The sequence below is a fragment of the Callorhinus ursinus genome, unplaced genomic scaffold (genome assembly GCF_003265705.2).
Source record: "Callorhinus ursinus isolate GAN/ISIS: 27379988/994484 unplaced genomic scaffold, GSC_fseal_2.0 scaffold23, whole genome shotgun sequence".
Taxonomy (NCBI): domain Eukaryota; kingdom Metazoa; phylum Chordata; class Mammalia; order Carnivora; family Otariidae; genus Callorhinus; species Callorhinus ursinus.
In genome coordinates, this window is record NW_027397085.1 from 25,641,806 (window position 1) to 25,662,447 (window position 20,642).

Below are 20,642 nucleotides of genomic sequence, written 5' to 3' on the forward strand. Positions count from 1 at the left end.
GGGAGGGAGAGGCACAAGCAGACTCCTCACTGAGCACAGTGCCCGACGGGGGGGCTTGATCTCATGACCCTGAGATCATGACCTGAGCCAAAACCAAGAGTTGGACACAACTGACTGAGCCACCCAGGTGCCCCTAATTTGCAGGGCTGATAAGGGTTAAACCAGATGAGTTTCTACATTTCACTGCCTTCACTTTTTCAGGAAGGCCTTCCTGGACCAGGTCAAATATCCCCAAGACATGTTCACATAGCACCATCGTAGCTGGAATTGTCCATTGATGAGGGCGATGATTTCCATCATGGCTCCCTCCTCATTCTACTCTAAGCTCCCTGAGGGCAGGGACTGTGTCTGTTCTTGCTGATTCCTGTGTTCCCAGAGCCCAAAGAGGCCCCAGAACAGAGGAGATGCTCAATAAATAGGTTTTTAACAGCTTTATGACAGTGTAGCTGATGTATAATAAACGGTACACGTCAATTTATGAGCTTTAACTTCTGTACCTCTCCATAAAATCAACACCGCCATCAAGCTAATGAACATTTCCATCACCTGCAGAAGATTCCTTGTCATTTGAGTTCTGTCCCTTCACCCAGTCCAGCCTCAGGCAAATCCTGGACCTGCTTTCCTGTCATACAGATTAATGTGCATATTCTATAATTTCACATAAATGAAATCACACAGTATGTGCTCTTTCATTTCTGACTTCTTTGACTTGGCACAATTCTTTTGCAATTCACCTATGTTGTGCAAATCAAGAGTCTGTTTCTTTTTACTGCTGAGTAGTATCCCATTGTACAAAGGTAATCCAACAATCTCATCACATGGTGCTCTTTTATTGCCTAAAAACATAGGGGTTTCTCTTCCTGATTTCTTCTCTTTTTCCCATATAAGAATCTAGGGTTTATGTTTCTCCTGCCTTTGCCAATCTTCTTCTCTAAACAAGGGGGAAAACTAGCAAACATGCCTAATTTGTTGAAATAGGAAATGTGACTGCTTATGGTAAAACTCAACCACCCCCTAGTATCACAATACCACACAAAATACAGAAGACCTAGCAAGAGATGGTTTATATTCACAAGCCTTACATCTACTGTGTTTTTTAGGGGCTGGAGAACAGCAGGTGGAAAGGTCCTGTGGTCAGGGTCCACGGAGCCTGGGAGGAATTGAAAGCCAGCCAATATGGTTCAACCCCAGAGTGAAAGGCAAATTGGCATGAAAGAGTCTGAGGGAATCAAGAGCCAGATCATGCACACTGTGGTCCATAGCCTGAAAGCACAGGAAAAATAATGAAGGGTTTCAAGCAAGGGAAGGGACAAGGTCACCTTTGGACTGCTCCAGACCTCACACAGAGAGAGCTGCCTCATCTCAGAGGTTAGGATACAGGGGAATTCTCTTTCACCACACACAGGGTCTACTCTCCAAGATGATGGAACAAATCTGCTCACATATCCTTGCCGGAAGCTAAGAGAAAAGCAGGTACTTTTACAGGAAAATAATCAAATGAAATGGACAGCAAAGTGAAGGAAAGGGAAGTGAAAAAGCATGTTAGAGAGAAAAAAAAATGCACCCTATTACCTATGTTAAGTCTACCTCCACCTCCTAGGAGAGCTCTCTACAAACACATATATCATATAGAAAGATGTCACATGATTCTCCTGCACAAACTGAGATGACATCTCCTCCAGAAAGCTGAGGAAACAGTGATGTCAGGGAGAGCCACTATTTTATATATTTTTCTATTCTTGTTACTATTACTAGCAGCAGCAACCTCCAATTTAAGAGATGCAGACTCCAGAATCAGGCTCTGAGTACTGACTCTGTAACTCATCAGTTATATGGCTTTATAAATCATTTTCTCTCTCTAGACCTCGATTTCTTCCTTTATGAAGGAGAAAACTGGATCAAACTGGATAATGTAGACAATACATTGACTTAGAAAAATATAAAATAAATTTAAGGAATTATTAGGAAAATTAATTATTGTACTATCAAGCTCCTAATACAGAACTCATTGTGTGTGAAGCTCTCTTCCAAGAGTATATATACTAATTCATATAAACTTCTTAACAACGCAGTGATGTGTTTACTATTAACTCACTGAAGACATGGGAGTCCCAAACATCCACCATAACTGGTCTCTGTCATTCACTTTCCAGTGGGATAAGACCAAACACAAGAGTTCTTCTTTTAAGGTTTAGGAAAGCACAAGGTCAAAGGCCCCAAAATAAAGACTGTGTGAGAGAATAATTTAGTGATGCTCATTTCTAGAAAGACAGGACTGGAAAAGGACTATGGCTCAACCCAAGGGAGCAAGTCTAACTATTGCCTTTGTATAAAAACTAGGGAACAGCTAGTGATTAATGTTTAATATCTCTTCCGACTCCATAAATTTCTTTATGTTTCTATATTTAAACAATGTTGTTTTCCTGACATTATTCCACTCCTGAAACATTAAAAGAGCTTTGGTGTATTCTTTTGTAATACATAGAAGGAAAAGAGATGCTGATAAATTCCTGTATTGTGGACTAAGTAAAAGCAAGCCAGCAAGAAAAACTGAAGTGGTACAGAGCAAAGGGGCAGCCTGATAGAGTAGCCAACAGTAATGACAGATGCATCTAACATTACTAAGCCGGGCAGTCTAATTTCAAAGCTGATGCTCTTAGCCTCTGTAATGCCCCCATAAACACACACACACACACACACACTGCACCACAGTGCAACAGTAATGACAGATGCATCTAACATTACTGAGCCGGGCAGTCTAATTTCAAAGCTGATGCTCTTAGCCTCTGTAATGCTCCCATAAACACACACACACACACACACACACACACACACACACACACACTGCACCACAGTGCACCATGGAGAGTACCAGAGATGGAATGCTTACTGGGGACTAATTCATCAACATACTAGATACAGCTTAAAAATTATTTAAACATAGAATCAAAGAAATTATGTAGTATGGAATCCAGAGATACAAACAGATGAAAAATATAAATGCTTCTGTTAAAAATATTTAGCTATCTTCCAAAGAAGTTATGTCCAGAAGGAGATACGGGGAAGAGGCAAAATTCAAAGTGATAAATGGTAAGAATTTCCCAAAGTTACTGAAAGACACCCATTGCCAAATACAGAAAGACCCCAAATTCCCAAGCACAACAGAATGAAAAAAAAATCATACATAAGACCATCATAATGAAATGTAGAATGCCAAAAGGAAAAAAAGAAGATATTAAGAAGAGCCAGAGAGAAAAGACACACCACCAGAAGAGGAAATGCACTCAGGCTGCAGCTAGCAAGCCCAGAGGAAGGGAGACAGGCTAGAGCACAGTGGGGAGCTCTACAGCAGTGACCTGCAGGGCCTATGATCAGAGCCAGCTGCAAGAGTATTTCTATCCTACACATTCTTCATGTAACTGTAATATTCCTCCCTTCAAGAGGCTGGTCTGCATCCTCTCCCCCATGAAACTGGGTGGGCTTGGGGGGCTTTTAGGACTGCTTCAACCAACAGAGCTGTATGACTTCTAAGGCTACATGCAGTCTCTGCTTTCACTGCTGGAATATTCACTCTTGACATCTTTAGCTGCCCTGAGGCCACCATGCTGTGAGAAAATCCAAACTATCTCCCATTGAGAAACCAGATGGACAGGCCCTGAGACTATACAGAGCAGGTGGGAAAGAGGGAAGGGGAGGAAGATCAGGAGAAACAAAGAGAGTCATGGCTGACCAGCCTTCAGCTGCTTCAAACCCTCACTGTTCCATCTCCTGCTACCATCTGATTGGAACCCCCTGAGAAATCCTGAGCCCAAAGCACCCATCCAAATGCTCACCCAATTCCTGACCCACAGAAACTGTGAGAAATACTAAAATGACTGGTGTTGTTTTAAAAGTTGGCAAGTTTGGGCACCTGGGTGGCTCAGTCGGTTAAATATCTGACTTTAGCTCAGGTCATGATCTCGCTGTCCTGGGATCAAGCCCTGTGTCAGGCTCCCTACTCAGTGGGAAGTCTGCTTGTCCCTCTCCCTCTGCCTCTCCCTCTGCCTCTCTCCCTCTCCCCCTGCTCCTGCTCTCTCTCTCTCTCACATAAATAAATAAATAAAATCTTAAGGAAAAAAAAAGTTGCTAAGTTTTTGGGTGATCTATTACACAGCAACAGATAATCAGGACACCCAAACCATTAGCTTGCAGCCCTCTTTGTATCAAGTAAGAGTGATATCCATCAGTTTCACAGGACAAGGCCATCCAGGAATTTCTAGCATCTAAACACATTTGACACACTTAATATTGTATATATGTGAAATACAAGAATCTTTCTTAGTTGCAGTTCCTAATAGAACTTAAAGCTAAGAATACTCGCCTTGCTATAGTTACTGTCTACGGTACTCTTCCTCCTAGAACTATTGTGTAAAAGTAAGGAAAACTACAGCAAAGCAATCTTGCAAAAGAAGAACAAAGTTGGAGATACCACAGTCCCAGATTTCCAGATACACTACAAAGCTGCAGTGATCAAAACAGTATGGTTCTGGCACAAAAGCAGACTTACAGCTCCATGGAACAGGATAGAGAATCCACGGATAAACCCACACCTATACGATCTATTAATCTACAACAAAGGAGGCAAGAATATACAATGGGGAAAACACAGTCTTCTTCAACAAATGGAGCTGGAAAAACTGGTCAGCCTAATGCAAAAGAATGAAACTGGGATATATATATAAAGGAGTATTACTCAGCCATGAAAAAAACAAGGTATTCCCACTTACAACAACATGGATGGACCTAGAGGGTATAATGATAAGTAAAATAGGTCAGACAGAGTAAGACAAATACCACATGATTTCATTTAAATGTGCAATTTAAGAAACAAATGAACAAAGAAAAAGAAAAACCAGATAGACAAAAAAAAACAGACTCTTAAATATAGAGAACAAACTGATGGTTGCCAGAGGGGAGGTGAGTGGGGGGGTGAGTGGAATAGATTAAGGAGTTTAAAAGTCCACTTACTGTGATGAGCACTGAGTAATGTATACAATTGTTGAGTCATTATACTGTATACCTGAAGCCAAATTTAATACTATATGCTAATTATACTTCAGTAAAAAAAAAAAAAAAACCCTTAAAAAACAAAAAAAATGACAGTGACACATTGAAGGTGTTGCTATACATATGCATTATAACCATCCTATGTTAGCCAAGCAAATCAAGCATGGAATTTAAAAAATGAACTCACCCCCTTTCCTCCTGACTTTTGGTCAAATGGTACCATGGTGATTTGTTTGGAATCCCGTTGATATGTACAGTAGTGCTTCACCCAAGAAGTTCCAAAGTGACCTGCAAGGTAGTATTTCCCATGAAACATCTCTGTGTTGAACACATGCTGGAAACACACACAACCCACAACCCACAGTGCTCACCTACCCTTAAACTGTTTCTAGGGGCAATGTAATCTCCACCAGCTAGACTGGAACAGGCAGAAATCTGATCCCACAGGCTGGAAATGGAATTGACCCAGGGCTTTCCCCAGGGACCAAGGAAGACTGTTTCCCACTAAATGCTGCATCCAATGGGTCTTAAAATATAAGGGAAGTAAAGATTCCCTGGGGAAATTAATTCTCTTTCCCATCATCAATCTCCACTTCAAGTTCCCTTCTCCCCTGACATAAGTAAGATGACTGAGGAAAGAACACAGAAAAGCTCCTCAAAGTGCCTGTCACTGTTCCCATCTGGTGTGATGACTTCATGCTTCCCACACAGCTGCTCTGCAACTCTCTGCAAAGACATACAGAGGTTCTGACCTACTGCCAAACCCCTAATCTGTACTTTACCAGAACTCAAGATGACCTGAAAAGCAGATCAGGCAAACTCTGACACAAAGATGTAAATGGAAGTAACTATAAATACCCAAATGTAATCTAAGGAGTCTGTCCCTCAATATTATCCCTCAGGAAAGAGGGAGATGCCCTTCAGTCAAATCCTGATTTTATCTGGTGTTTGGCCAACTACTTTATCTTGAGTAACAAAATATTATTAGAGGAAGAAGGCATAATCAGCATTATTAGCCTCCAAGGTCCTCAATCAACACTAGCCTTAGATGCTTAAAGAGATCACAGAGCAGAAATGGTTTTTTTGTTGTTTTGTGTGTGTGTGTGTGTGTGTTTTTAAGTAGTAACATGAGATTTAACAAAGATTTAGTAGTTATTTTTCAGGGTATCAGTGCCCATAGCAAATGTGGAATATCACTTAGGAAATGAAAAAAGTAAAAAGCAACACAGTAAGTGTCTACATTGAAGCATCAAAGACAAAAATACCAACCATTCTAATTTATTTTTGTGACTCAGAGAAAAAATTCCAAGGATAGCACAACACAAAGATTCCTAAAGTTCTGTATCTTAAATCATTTGAGCATCCAAACAAATAAGAACAGTACTGGACTTGGATTTAGCCTACTGAATAGAACAGAAATCCTTAAGTCCATCCTGACAATAAGAAGATGGATGGATGGATGGATGGATGGATGGATAAGAAACGAGAGAAGAGAATGAGGAGGGGAGGGCAGTCACTTCCTTGCAGTACATTAACTAATAAATGTGGAAGACTGACAGAGCTGAGAAATCACCATTTTACAACCATCACAGTAACCATCCGTTTAGGCAAGAACTGCCAGTGGATGCTAACTCTAGCAAAGCTTGATGACAAAGATATGGTCTTAAGGGGTCCCCCCATACACTGCTAATGAGCTACAAGGGAAGAATAGTGACTGTACAGTGGATAAACTAAATGATACTTTGAGTGAGTGACCAAAATTAACATCACCACTGAGGGGCAGATGGCCATCCTGTGCCGCTAGATGTGGTACCCAGATAAGAACACAAATGTTACTACTTATGTAGGATTTGACAAGGGATGCCTAACCTGAATCTAATCACCGGGAAACATTAGACAAACTCACACTGAAGAAAATTCTAGAAAAGAACTGGCTTACACTCTTCAAAAATGTTAGTGTCATGAAGGACAAAGAAAAGCTGAGGAATTATTACAGAGTAAGTCATGACAAACGCAGTATGAAAACCTATCTAGACAGAAGGAAAAGAAAATGTTTTATAAGGGCATTACTGGGACAACTGACAAAATTGGAATAGGACCTGTCATTTACATTAAATATCTTATCAATGTTAAATTTGCTGGATATGGTAACTATACTGTGGTTACATAAAAAGAATATCCTTAGTTTTAGAAAATACACACTAAAGTAAAGAAGCATGGGGTATGGAATCAGTTCCAAAAGGATTCAGAAAAAATGGCAATGTGTGCGTGTCTCTATGACTATGATGTGTGTACACACACACACCCAGAAAGAGAAAGAACTCTATAATTGTGGAACAATGGTAAAAACTCATGCATCTAGATAAAGGGCATATGATTGTTCATTATACTCTTCTTGCAATTTTTCTTCACATTTCAAATTATTTCTAAGTAATAAGTCACCAAAACTTTCAAATGAAAAGAGCTGTATCCCACTGATATGCTCTAGACTCATGTGTTTGAGAGTTAAAATCTGGTTCTCATGATTATCAAGACATTCATGTTTTAAAAAGCATGTGAAGTGTTTGAATAAAATTGGTTTATTAATGTGAGTGCAGATTACATATATGTAAGTGAATAATATTAATAAATTAAGTATTGTGAGTGGACACTGAACTATATTCAAACTGGCCTTAAACTTTTTGGGGTGGATCTTCTCATTGGGCAAAAAACATAACACCTTATATTGAGGTCTACACAAAACACAGTACTATAGTACCTTCCACTTCTTATAAACCTCAAAAAGCTCATCCCTGTAAGAATAAAGGGCATAAAAACCCTCAAGATAACCAATGCCTCCAAATTCAAACCCCACTACTGCCCCCATTGTCACCAGGCAACAATTTTAGGGCCAAGCAAATTTTTGAGTAATCACTATTCTATCACTAGAATAATCACTGAAATCAAGTGTTCTGTTCCATTAGTAAGCTTCTAGGAGTGAAGACATTTGCCTCACCCTGAATCAACAGAAGGACAGTAAAGAGCACAAAACCAGCAAAAATCTGGGAGGATTAACATGTCCAACCGAAAAAGGAGGGATGGAAGACTAGGAGAACTATCCATTAAAGAAAAAAAAAAATGATCTTCTTCTATCCCTAGCATTCCAAAAGCTAAGTCTGGAAGTGCTACCCTCAAAGCACAGCCCCATCAAAAAGCCTTTCCCCAGACCTATCACAGTAGCCTATGAGTCATCACAAAGAAGTCTGGATTAGCAGCACCCCGGTGTTTCTTTCCTTGACATCACATTGGCAGGACAATGGATTTCTCTCCCTACCTCTTGGAGTGAGTTTGTGTTTCTACTCACAAAATTTAAGGGTTGAAATGACAGCAACTGAAGAAATGAGGGAATATGCCTAAGTCATGACTATTTGGTCCTTGCCGAACCAAGTCTTGAATGGAACAAAGTCATTCCATATTAAGTCCACCCAAGGATATGACTACCGATAGACAGTAAGGTCTAGCATGCAAGGCCCTTTCAGAGCCTCTATGCCAAGTGTGTGATAGCTAAAGCCATGCTGAGGGTTCAGGCATGTGAAGTGTGATTTTTAAGGAGAAAAAAACCACCACAGAGCCTCAATGAATTCCAGGTTCCCGAGGGAATTTCCAGTTACAAAGAAAACAGAACACATCATGGGGAGGTAGACAAGACCTTTTGGATATCTTTCCCTTAAAAAACTCAACTATCAACTACTCTTATTCACCCAAATCTATATTTACAGAAGCTGTGCTCTAGGTTAGGCACTACTAGATACACTCTCCACCTCCTGGGCAAAAGGCATAAGTGTATCCCAAGCCATTGTTCACCACCAGCACTCACGTTTCTCCTGAACGTACAGGTACCCTTCCATGGTGTAGGGACTGATGGTCTTATGCTCGAGGGGATTCTCCTTCATCTTTTTCATCAGTGATTCCACTTCTGACCTGGTGCCTTCAAAGCGATTTCTTGTCTAGGATGAAAAGCATTTAAATCAAAGAAATGAAACCTTGTTCCCATCTCTAACAATTCACAACATCAACCTATGGAATCCTTAGATCTAAAACCAGGTAAGGAACATTGAGCCACCTAGGAATTAGGCAAATACTCACTTTCAAGAAGTACCTTTTGACCATAAAATCCTATACCAGAATGACTCTCAAAACTCTCAAGACCATCAAAATGACCTGGAGAATGTGGAGAAAATACAAAGGTCCAGGCATCACCCCTAAAGATTTAGTACCTCTGGACCCAGAAATGTGCATTTTAAACAAGCATCCCAAGGGATCCTGATTCAGATAGTTCACAGAACGGTCCCCAAGCTCCCTTCAAGACAGAGGGACTTATTTCTCCAACTGCAGGAATACCACTTGCTGATGGTTCATAGATGGTTCCTTCCTCAAAAGGGAGCTGGTTCACTCAAGGTAACTCCTTTCCCCAGCGCAACCTGCACCCCATGACTAGTCAAGGCTAGGGGCAAAAAGGGAAGGGGCCCAAAGCCTGGCACCCTTGCTTCTATTGAGGCCACTGTGAAGGTCGGTATCAGCTCCAGGACACCCCAGGGCATTGACTGAAGCCTCACAGCTCAACTTCTCCGGCAGGGGTCTGCTGCCCTCTCTCTCACAGGTGATTTTGCTGACCCTACTCCCCTGTAAACCTGCTACACATAAACCTCCACTTCTGAGTCTACCTTCTGAGGAAGCTGGCCTAAGGGGAAGCCATGCTTTGGGAAACCTTGTCTGTTTTCCAAAACAACACAGAGAACTGTGGCAGGGTAAACTCCAGGCTTCTAAACCCATGCAATAAAACTCACAAGGACACACTTGGGTTTCTTTTCTACACAGCATCATCTAGAGACAAAGACAACATGCAGACTAATATAGCCAGCCACATAGTGACGCACGGGCTTGAGACCAGTAACTGCTAACCAAACGGCCCTTAGCACAATTCAGAGCACCAAAAGGTCCTGCTGGTTAAAATGTGGGGAAGGAGACTGAGAATAAATGGCTCTGACTTGGATTTCCTGTGAGCCTTACTAAAAGTTAAACAAGATCACATCCTTTGAGCTGGAGGCCAGCATGTATGCCCCACCCCCAACCCTTGAACACCCTCCAAGGTCTCTTGTGGCCAGGCAGCTAGATGCACAGAAGGGAGGCTGGGCCTTCCACTGCCAAAGGAAATCCTGACTCTGGTGCTACAGATTTAAAACAAAAATATCAGCAGGACTTCCGAGAACATAAATAGTGCTTAGAAATAATGGAAAAGAGGTTGATGCTCTAACCTGGGGCCACCAAGCACCCTACAAATGCCTGCCCCCAGCTGCCCTTTGAACCCAAGCAAGACCCATCTTCCTCATCTGCATTCCAATCCAAATAAGTGATCTCTATGCAATCAGACCCATACTATGTGTTCTTTCCTTTTCTCAACCAGGAAGAAGAAGCCTATCCCTTTGCTCACTCACGTTCTGTATGCTAATGGTCAACTCAGTCTTGAAGTCACTGAAATCCTTGGCCAGTTCATAACCATGGTGATAGAAAGTGAAGAGTCCTTGCAAGAATGCCAGTAGCTGTAATGAAAGAAGAAGGGCAGAGTTCACATAAGCATGTTAAATAGGTATTATGCAGCTTTACCTGAGTTCCCAATCTTGATTTGAAAGGCTAGAATACAGTAATAAAAATGCTTATCATCTACTGAGCTTACTTGTATGCCAGGCACTGTAACATCGTATGTCTGCTCTCACTAAATGCTCATAACAGCCTAGCAGGTAAGTACTACTGTTGTCTCCATTTCAATATTGAGAAAGCAAGTTCAGAAAGGTTAAGTAACTTGCTCCAAAAGACAAAGTAAGTAGCAACCAGGATTCGAAACCAGGTCTCCTTGGCATCAACATCCAAGCTCTTACTCTGAGCCTCAGTACCTTCAAAGAAAATCATTTCTTCAGAAATTGAAGACCAGTCTCCTTCAAGTCCAACTCAGTCTCCATCAAATACATCTGTAGTATCAGGTTACCATGCGGAAAAGTGTAGTTATATTGATGGCCAACAGAGAGGGGAGAAGAGGAAGATGGTATGTCCTGAGTCCACAGTGTCACAGACAAAGTCAAATCAAAGAAAATCACCCAGACCAGACTTCAGCTCAAATGTGCTTCTGTGCTTTCCCTAAACTACCCACAGGTAAACACCAGGGATGCCGTTATTAAAATAGTCCCATGTTCCCACATCTTCAGTTATGATGGTTCCCCTAAATTCTCATTTAAATCCCCTCGAGCTAAAAGGTATTAAGTCCAAGAATGAAAACATCTGTTCAGCCTGATTCTCACAACACACCTTCATACAGTGAAAACTATGAATGTTCCCACCCTGAGTCCTGCCAATCTTCACTTCTCCAGGCTCAACCAATGCTCCTACCTTATTTCCTCCCAGAACCTACACACAAAGCTATTGTTATTAGGTTTCCCTGGCCCCTTCCCAAGTTCTATGCATCTTGCCTCAGTTCCAAATCTCAATCTGGAGAAAGGATTGTAATACAAACCTTAACAAGGTTTTAGAAGAACCAGAGCTTTACCTTGTCACAATCTCTGTCGTACCCATCCCTGTTCTAACTCAAACTTTTCAATGCCAACTCACATTTTCTGAGTAGTCCACTCTGACCTCCCTGACCTGCCTCTAACACATGTTACATCAAGATACAGTTGCTCTGTTTTATATTGTTATTTAATTTTCCAGTCCCTAAAACAAACATACCTCTAGTAATTAAACATATTCTCACTTTGTTTTTTCACCTAACTCTCCTGAGAGAACCCTCTTCTGAGAGGCAGTCCTAACAATGATGGCAAAGGAAACAGCCCATCCCCATTCATCTCCCACCTGGCTTGTGGCAGGAATGAATGGTAAGCATTATATGGTATGTGCTACATGGTAAGGTATGTGCTACTCTACCTGAGCTCAGAGCAAAGAATGGTCTTTAGACTGAGCCACTGCCCAGCCCAGCCGATCAAAGAGCTCTGTATTGTGAAGTCAGGCAAAACCCAGCTTTTAATAATATGATATCCCAACTTCCCACCGCTATTGTCCCCAGAGCAACTATTCCCTTAGATTCTCATGGGAGGTCAGAAAGCAGGCCTTGCTGGGTTCTCTGGCTCAAAAAATATCTTGTGACGCCACATACAAATCACTAATATAAATCAATGAACGAGTGGTAAACCACGTAGCGTCACCAAAGACTAATAATTCTTTTCTTGAAAGATGATGGAAGCTTTTGAACTTCCACCATATAAAATACTTTTTTGAAAGGAACACTCAGGCTTTTCCACCTAGATGGTTCCAGGAATAGAGAAGAAGAGGCCCTTATGCCAAACATAGTGTCAGTGTTCACAATGAAAACTGTTGTTTATCTTTTCCTCCCCCCCCTCCCCCCGTTTTCGAATGCTGTGCCCATCACTTTTCCAAGGCACTGAATCATTCCCTCCTGGAGAATAATGCAGAAGATAAGCAGCTAATTCCAAAGGCATTTCTCTGTTAACTCTGATTTATCTTCCACTTAAAGTCAACAGGGCCTCTCTTGCCCAAGGTAATTAAATATATCCTCCAACAGCTCACTAAGACACCACCTGGGCATGCACACAAGTGTTCCAAGGCAGAGAGTGACTAGTATTTATTTTGGTTTTCACTTCCTTTGATATCATTCTTGATTGTCCACTTCCCTATGGGAAATGATTCCATAGATATTGTTATCCTTGGCCCCCTTCCCTTCTCCCCTGCCCACATCTCTCTTCCCCTGGCACACCCCCTGACATCCCCTTCCCACACACTGCATGAACCTTTAAATCCATTACCCAGTGGGAAATGAAAGTTCACTCCCCAGAGGGCTGGGCGAGGTCCTCAAAAGACCCCAGAGATGGGATCATCTGTCTGCCTCAAAGAAATGCTTGTACTCAAACACAAAGAGAAAAAGCTTATTGTAGCCTCAACCTTGGTTGGCAGATAAGTCAGCACATCCATAGAGGCTCCTCCCTGAACAGCCAGTGACACACAATCATAGCGCAACAAAGGCAATACCAAAGAAAGACCTTCCCCACCTCCTATGGCCTTCAAGGACCCCCATCCTTATTTTCTTCAGAAAATAACTTAAAAAAAAATCTATTCCTATTTCCTACCAGACAACATAGCATATATATTTTTTAAGTAAGCAAAAATGTAAGTGCTTCATTTAGTGACAATTGTACCATTCTGGACTATCTGATAAATTTAGGTTGCCTCCACTCATAGAATAAAGCTACTGTTATAGGCTGAATAGTGTTCCCCCAAACCTGACCAAAAAATTATGTTGAAGTCCTAACCCCAGTAACTCAGAATGTGACTTTATTTGGAAATAGTCTTTACGGAGGTACTCAAGTTAAAATCAGGCCAGCAGGTCCTTGGTCTAAAATGACCAGTGTCCTCATAAAAAGGGGCTATTTGGACAGAGAAGCAGAGGGATGATAACCACATGAGGACAAGGGATAGCAGTGATGCACCTATAAAGCAAGGAATGCCAAATACTGCCAGCCAACCACCAGAAGCTACAAGGAAGAAAAGACATCTTCCCTACAGGTTTTAGAGAGAGCATGGCCCTGCTGACACCTTGATCTTGGACTTCTAGCCTCTAGAACTATGAGAGGCAGGAAGTTTTTATGCTGAGAACCCAGTTGGTGGTACTTGGTTATGGCAGCCTTCACAAACAAATATAACCACCAAGAATCACTCATTTGCATGACAAAGAGAAGGGCAGACAGCAGAGTGATGAAAAGCTGCGCTGGGCAAGCCACGTAATGCCCTATAACTCTTCTTTTCCAGGAGGACACTAATGCTACATACTATTGCACTGGGTGGTGGTGAAGACAGAGATCACCTATGTAACAGCCTTAGCACAACAGTGCCGACAGGAGCTGTTCAGCAAGACAGATATACTTAGACGGATGTGTTAGAAGATGCACTGTGGTGGCGGTGTCCAGCCCAGCCTGAGGAGGGGGGAGCCCAAGATAGGATGCAACAAATCAAAGGAGAAAATGAAGACCTATGATGGGGCAGAAGTAGTGAAAAAGGACAGGAAAGCACAGCACCAAAAAATGTTCTCAAGGTACAACTCAGAGAATGCAGTGTCTGATGAATGTGGGTAATGAGTTCTCTGTAGCACTCTGTAACCTCCAATTATGAAAACTCAGGGAACAGACAGAACATGGCCTCACCTTCAAGAAATCAGGATGTCATTATCTGCAATCCAAAATCTCCAGAACATTTAGTACCTCAACAAGAAAATAAAGGCCAGAAGTCTGAATTTTCTTGCTTGGAACACTAAAATTTTGTTTCTTTTTTCTGAAGGTCAGTAACATCCTGATACTTGAAGTTACTTTCTAGGAAACAAATGAACACAGTCAACATCCATGGAGGTTTCTTGAATGGCTGGAAGATTCCCTTGACTGCAACCACCTCAAAATATGAATACCCACACAAGGTGCCCCAGCAATTTAGTTCAATAAATTTCTTGCTGGTTTCCTTTCCACCTGTAAGCAATCAAATTCTGTTTCAGAGAGACTAAGAGTCATTCCACTTCTGCTAGGTACCAGATGTCACCTTAAAGAATAAATGTGCTTCCATTTCCTCATCTGAAAAAAGACATAAAACAGCAATTACCTACCCTCAGAGACAGTGTAAGGATTGGATGACATTATGGAGGTGAAGGGACCATTAGCATATGACACAGTTACACCTAATCAACTGTTATTTCAGGGTCTTCTGCACAATCTCAGCCAGGGGCTCAAATTTAAAAGTGCCACAGAATCACCTTAGAGGGCTTACTGAAAGATTGATGACTGGGCCCCAAACCATAATTTTTCTAGGGTAGAGCCAAGAGTCTGCATTTCTCGACTTCGACAACCATGGGTCTAACCAGCACAGTGTTCTGGATCAATCCCTCCTGCTAGCCAAAGCTCCCAAAGCACTGACCTGCCCATGAGGTGGTGGGTTGAACAACATTAACTTCTACAGAAAAGTGAAGGTTGAACATGTGAATTCTACGTGCAGCCTCTCAACCAACTCATTTAACTGTGGGCAAGATCCTATCACTTTCTTTTCATTCTAACAGGGGACCAGAAATTTTTATCATTAGCTTTCCAGGTGCCTCACTGCATGGCCTGGGACACATCCACAAATCACAACAGTTTTCCAGTCTTGAAACCCCTCTGGCACTTCCCCACATGATCCCTCCTGACCCAAATAGCACTGAGCTGCTTGCTTCCTTGGATACCTCTCTACTATATACATCATGCTTCCCTAATGAGGCTTTGAACTCCTCAGAAACAGCAGCGGGATCTTCAGCAATTTTTCTGGTAGTAAGTAAATGCTTTCAGATTTACCAAGACTTTTTATATTAAAACAGGTAGACCCTGTTAATATTGCCACTTGACTCATTTGCTCATCTAAGTAGACCCTGGCTGACTGAAACTTACACATTCCTCTATCTTATAATAAAAAGTAATCATTGCCTGGGTGCTAATTAGCAATTATATACTAACTGGGTATTAATTAGGTTCACTCTATTCTAAGCATCATACATGGATAAACCAAATTATTCCTCCTAACATCTTTATATGGTAGGTGGTATTATTATACTCATGTTGTAGATAAGGAAACCAAAGCTCAGAGAAATAGGTAACTTCCCCAAGAAAACACAGCTAGGAAATGGCTGAGCTGAGACTTAAATCTAGGCCGTCGGCTCTGAAGCCCTTACCAATGATTATACTGCTTCTCAAAAACTCAAGACACTGATATACTAAAAGTGAGTGCCAGGAAATAGAAGGATTATTCTTTGAAGGTTTCTTAAAAAAAAGAAGAAGAAGAAGAAAGAGAAAGAAAAAGGAGAAGAAAGAAAAAAGAAGAGGAGGTGAAGGAAAGCCTGCCTAGATCAGCAGTCATCCAGCTGAGTCCAGACCAGATTGACTGAAACCCCCAGATTTAGGAGAAATAAATGTCTACTGCTGTATGAGATTTTGTGGTTGTTACCCAGCAAAAGCTAACAGATACAGTACCTGACTCACTAGGAACACCTACTGGGAGGTCAAAGTAGACAGCAACAAAAAAATCACCTCAAAGAATTAAGATGGGCCAATTAAAATCCAAGTCCTGAAAAGCAGGCAATTGTAGAATAATATCAATTTGCACATAAAGATTAGTACAATCACACTGTTGTTTTCCTCTACAAATTCTGGTAAAATCAATTAAACATGCCTAAGGCTCAATCTGTGACAGCTTTTGAATGCCTGCCCACACCAGAGGAAACAGTCTTCAATACACCTTTCATTGAATGGCTGGCTTTAACAACTCTGTGCCCTAAGCAAGGAAATCAACAAGCTCACTTTCTCTGACAGATGGCTTCTCCCACCACAAAGACTCTGTAAAAACATGGGGATTTTGACCGGAGACTGTGACAGAGACCACTGCTAGACAGGAAGTTGGCTCTAAAGTTTCTAATTTTCAGATAAGAAGAATGAGGTAATTAAAGACCTTGAGGAATTTGCAAGATGAGGTGGCACAGAGTGGAATCCTAAGATCACAGTTTCGGTATAGTAAAAAAATCTAAGCATCACATTCCAAAGCCCACTGGATCCTGATAAAACTATTAGCAAGTCTACATGCTTAAAAAGCACCCCAGAAGTTTATAAATTAGAAATGGAGCACAGAACACTCATTACTGAAAAGAGTGGTTATTTTCTTTCAGTTTCTCAGTTTTATTCTCATTTGCTTAAAAAAATCACTTTCTTAAATCTAGGTAGGTAAGAATCTTGTTTCTATAGAGACCCCAGGCGGGGGTCACAATCACAGCCAGCATTTTTAACAAAGAATCCAAGGTCTGCAAGAGTTTTAAATCAAGGTCCACATGCTCTTTTGGAGTTTCCCGGACATCCTGGTCTTGTGCATTCGGAGTGCCACAGCGGGGTAGGGCAGCGCCACCACTGCACAGAGCCACCAACAGGCTAAGGTGGCCTCAACTAAAGCCAGATTTGTTTCTACACAACAACCTTTTGTACCCACTGGGACACAGTGACCAAGTCCAAATCCCATTATGGTTCACTAAGCACAATCTCCTGGCTGCCCAGTTATAACAAACTACAGTGAGAAATCGCTTTATATAGCACCTTTTAATGCATGGAAGGAGTGCAGAGGGGTTTTGAATTGAGCAGACAAAAAGACAAAGGTAGTACGTACATTCCCCTTGGGCAACTACTACATTTGGATTATTTGAGGGAGAAAGGAAAGGGGTGGGAGGGTGAAAAGTTAAGGTGTAATCACTACTATTGGGCAAGATGAAAACTCCTGCCCCGGCAGAACAGAGGGGGGCTTGAGGATGCAACTGTCTCTGAATGCACCATCACTACTGCTCAGGTTGCACAGCAATGGCCACTGGGGACGATCCAGGGTCAGCCAGACTGACAGAGCACTGCTACTTAGCAGAAGGCACAGCACCAGGACAGGTCAACCTCTTCATCAGCAACCTAGAGCATTTTGTAATCTAGGCAGTGAAATGAGAGCTGGGGATCAAAGTGTGGGGACAGCGTGAAAGCCTGAGCATCTACTTACAGGTTCCACGAACTCAAACATCTTTCTCTCTTGGACTTCCTGCACCTTGAAGACATACTCCAGCGATACTTCATAGAAATGCTGCCGGACCAAGTCTACTTGGCTGTCTGCCTACAAACAAGACAGAATTTAAGAAAAAAATTGGTCACTAACCAAGGAGAGCGTTCAGCAAGCAGGCCAGAAAAATCCCCAGAGATGTTTTTTAAAAACAATGCAAACAGCATGAAATAGACATAAGAATAATGACAATGGTCAGCCAGGCACTTAACTTTGTGTCAGGCACCATCCCCTCAGGTATACATACATTACGTTACTCGCTCCTCATTAACTATAGTTCTTTAATCCTCATTCCATTCCTAAAAAGAAGATATTCTCATTATCTCTAATTTACAGGAGGAAAATGAAACCTGCTAATGTTAGGGAACCTGAAGCAGCTGGTACCCAGCAGAGTTAGGATTTCTGTACTTGTGGATCTGCCTCAAGACACTTGATCGCCTTTTTTTAAAGAAGTACTTATGTATTTAAGAAAGAGAAAGAGAGGGAGGGCGTGGTGGGGGGAGAGTGAGAGAGAAACTGTAAGCAGACTCCATGCAGCGCCTGACTGGGGACTCATTTGCACAACCCTGAGATCAGGACATGGGCCAAAACCAAGAGGATTCTTAACTGCCACCCAGATGCCCTGAACCTCAGTGATCTTTAAACTAGTAGTCTGTACTGCCTTCCCACCCCCTGGGGCAGACTTGGGTTCCATGGAAGACAAATCTTGAAGGAGAAAAAAAACACCTGCAAGGCTATCATCAGGAACGAACCAAACAAGCTGTTAGAAGGCAGGGAACCTCAGAAAAGGCCATTTCCACATGAGTTTCCCATACCTTCTTTGTTGTCAAAGAACAAACTCAGTTTACCCCAGCAGAGTAATTACATTATTCCATCCTAGCCTCAGTCCTCCCTCTTTGCAGATGTGGGGGAGGGGATGCCTGAAAAGGCCCACACGTGAGTACAATTAAACCACTGATGTAGGACGTAGCTGCCAGAGGAGAAAATGAGTGTGTGTGTGAGAGAGAGAGAGAGTGTGTGTGTGTGTAATAGCAAGATGCTATGCTGCGGCGTACCTCAACTATCACAATAAAGCTCGTAGCCTTTCTGCAGTGTCACTGTGTCACCTCAATCTTTCAAAACAGATAATTACACTGAATGCACATTTAATGACAAAAAAATTAGCATTTGTTTTAACAATTTTATTTGAGAGAGAGAGAGAGAGAGAGCACAAGAGGGGGATGGGGAAGGTGAGAGGGAGAAGCAGGTTCCCTGCTCAGCAGGGCTCCAACGCGGGGCGCTCCATCCCAGAACCCCAGGATCATGACTTGTGCCAAAGGCAGATGCTTAACCAACTGAGCCACCCTAGTATTTTTTTAACAGAAATGAATACCCTCCCAGTAGGAAACACAACTCTGCTTTCTTTAGAAATGAAAGGATCAGAAACCATTCTATAACATACTTCACAAAGACAAGCAAAGCCCCCAAAGAAACATGTCTTCCGGTATTCCCTTGTCAAGATCCCTGCAGAAGAAACTTGGGACAGACCTTACCTGCCACTACACCAAATATGGCACTGCTATCTTTCTATCTAAAGGACTCGGCAAATCATTCATTCATTCAATCATCATGAACAAAAAGAAACTTCTTTCATGGAGCTCACAGCATAGTGAAGAAAAGAGATATTAACTAATCATGTAAACAGAAAATTGCAAACTCTGGGAGAGCACAAATAGCCCATTCAACTCTCCTGTGAGCAACTTCCTTCAAGGTCAACATATTAATACACAGAAGTTAGTCTGCTGAGTAAGTGCTGAACAAAAGCAAAACGAAGGGCCTGAGGACATTTTCTAAGCCTCCAAGCAGAACAGGTTGGCATATGAGGACTCAGAGATCTTTATTTAGAGACACAGTTTCGGAAAGTGCTGCACCCCATCCCCAGGTGTGGCTATTCAGACCACTGGGCTGACATCCTTTCCACCTGGGCTCCTGCCAGTTAAGCCCCATTGCAACCTTTAATTTCCTCGTAGTACAAATCCAACACACTTACTCCAGGGATGCATCTACTTCCCCTGACCACCCACACACCTCAAACATCCTCCCTGCTGGAGCTTGCCACTGACACTGCAACTGAGGAAAGGGTCATTCTGAAAATTTGCGAAGTGGCTCCTGCAGTCAGGCAGCAATGGAGGAACTCCTCTGAGACAAAGAGCAGAGCCCAGCATCAGTCAGAGAGCTAAAAGCAAACACCTGGCGTGGACTTGCAGTTCTAGCATTCTCTAGCTGGAGAGACCTGCTCAAGTCACTTATTATCTCTGGGTCTCTTTCCCACACCTGGAGGTTGGAGATGGTATCAGCCCTTGCTCTGCGGCGAACTATTTTCAAGAGAAAATGAGCTAAAGGATATGAGCAATTTGAATACCAAAAAGTGCTATGTGCACATTTGTTGTCACCACCACCAGGCACTTCAGAGCAGATGGGCTTCAATCCCAGCTCCTCACCTAAGTCAGCCATGCATCTCTGAGTGATTACACTCCTCTCCTAACTGGTCTTCCTGCTTGCTTTCTCTCCCCCGCCCCAATCCAGTCTGCACCCAGCAACCAGAAGAGCTTTCTTAAAATTTGAACCAGAGCTTCTCACAACCCCCTCAACGCCTTTCTCTGGCTTCCACCACGGTCTACAAGACCCCGTGTGACCTGCCCACCTGTCCCTCCTCCCAACCTCCCCCCAAAGCATTCTCACTGTGCTCCAGCCTCCCAGATGGACTCCCTGTCCTGTAACACTCCAAATGCTTTCCTGCCATGCAATCTTTGCACTTGGATGTTCCTTCTACTGATAAACCTCTTCTCCTTGATAAATATATTTTTTTAACTTTAAGACACAGTAAGAAATGTCTTTTACATTACGACCCCCCCAAAAAAACATGACTTTAT

General features: G+C 42.2%; 1 protein-coding gene across 15 annotated transcripts in view; it reads right to left on the reverse strand.

The window, feature by feature from the left end:
- ARHGAP26 (Rho GTPase activating protein 26) overlaps positions 1 to 20,642 on the reverse strand; it is a 451,561-nt gene that overhangs the window by 312,268 nt on the left and 118,651 nt on the right. For all 15 annotated transcript variants that reach the window (XR_012382106.1, XR_012382105.1, XM_073905517.1 and 12 more), the window contains exons 6-9: positions 17,674 to 17,784; positions 10,521 to 10,625; positions 8,903 to 9,032; positions 5,234 to 5,334 (exon numbers count right to left, since the gene is read on the reverse strand). Coding sequence is in view for 13 of the 15 variants with exons in the window: in XM_073905517.1 (XP_073761618.1) it covers positions 5,234 to 5,334; positions 8,903 to 9,032; positions 10,521 to 10,625; positions 17,674 to 17,784 (447 nt within the window). In the remaining 2 variants the exon portion in view is untranslated. The remainder of the gene's footprint in view (positions 1 to 5,233; positions 5,335 to 8,902; positions 9,033 to 10,520; positions 10,626 to 17,673; positions 17,785 to 20,642) is intronic.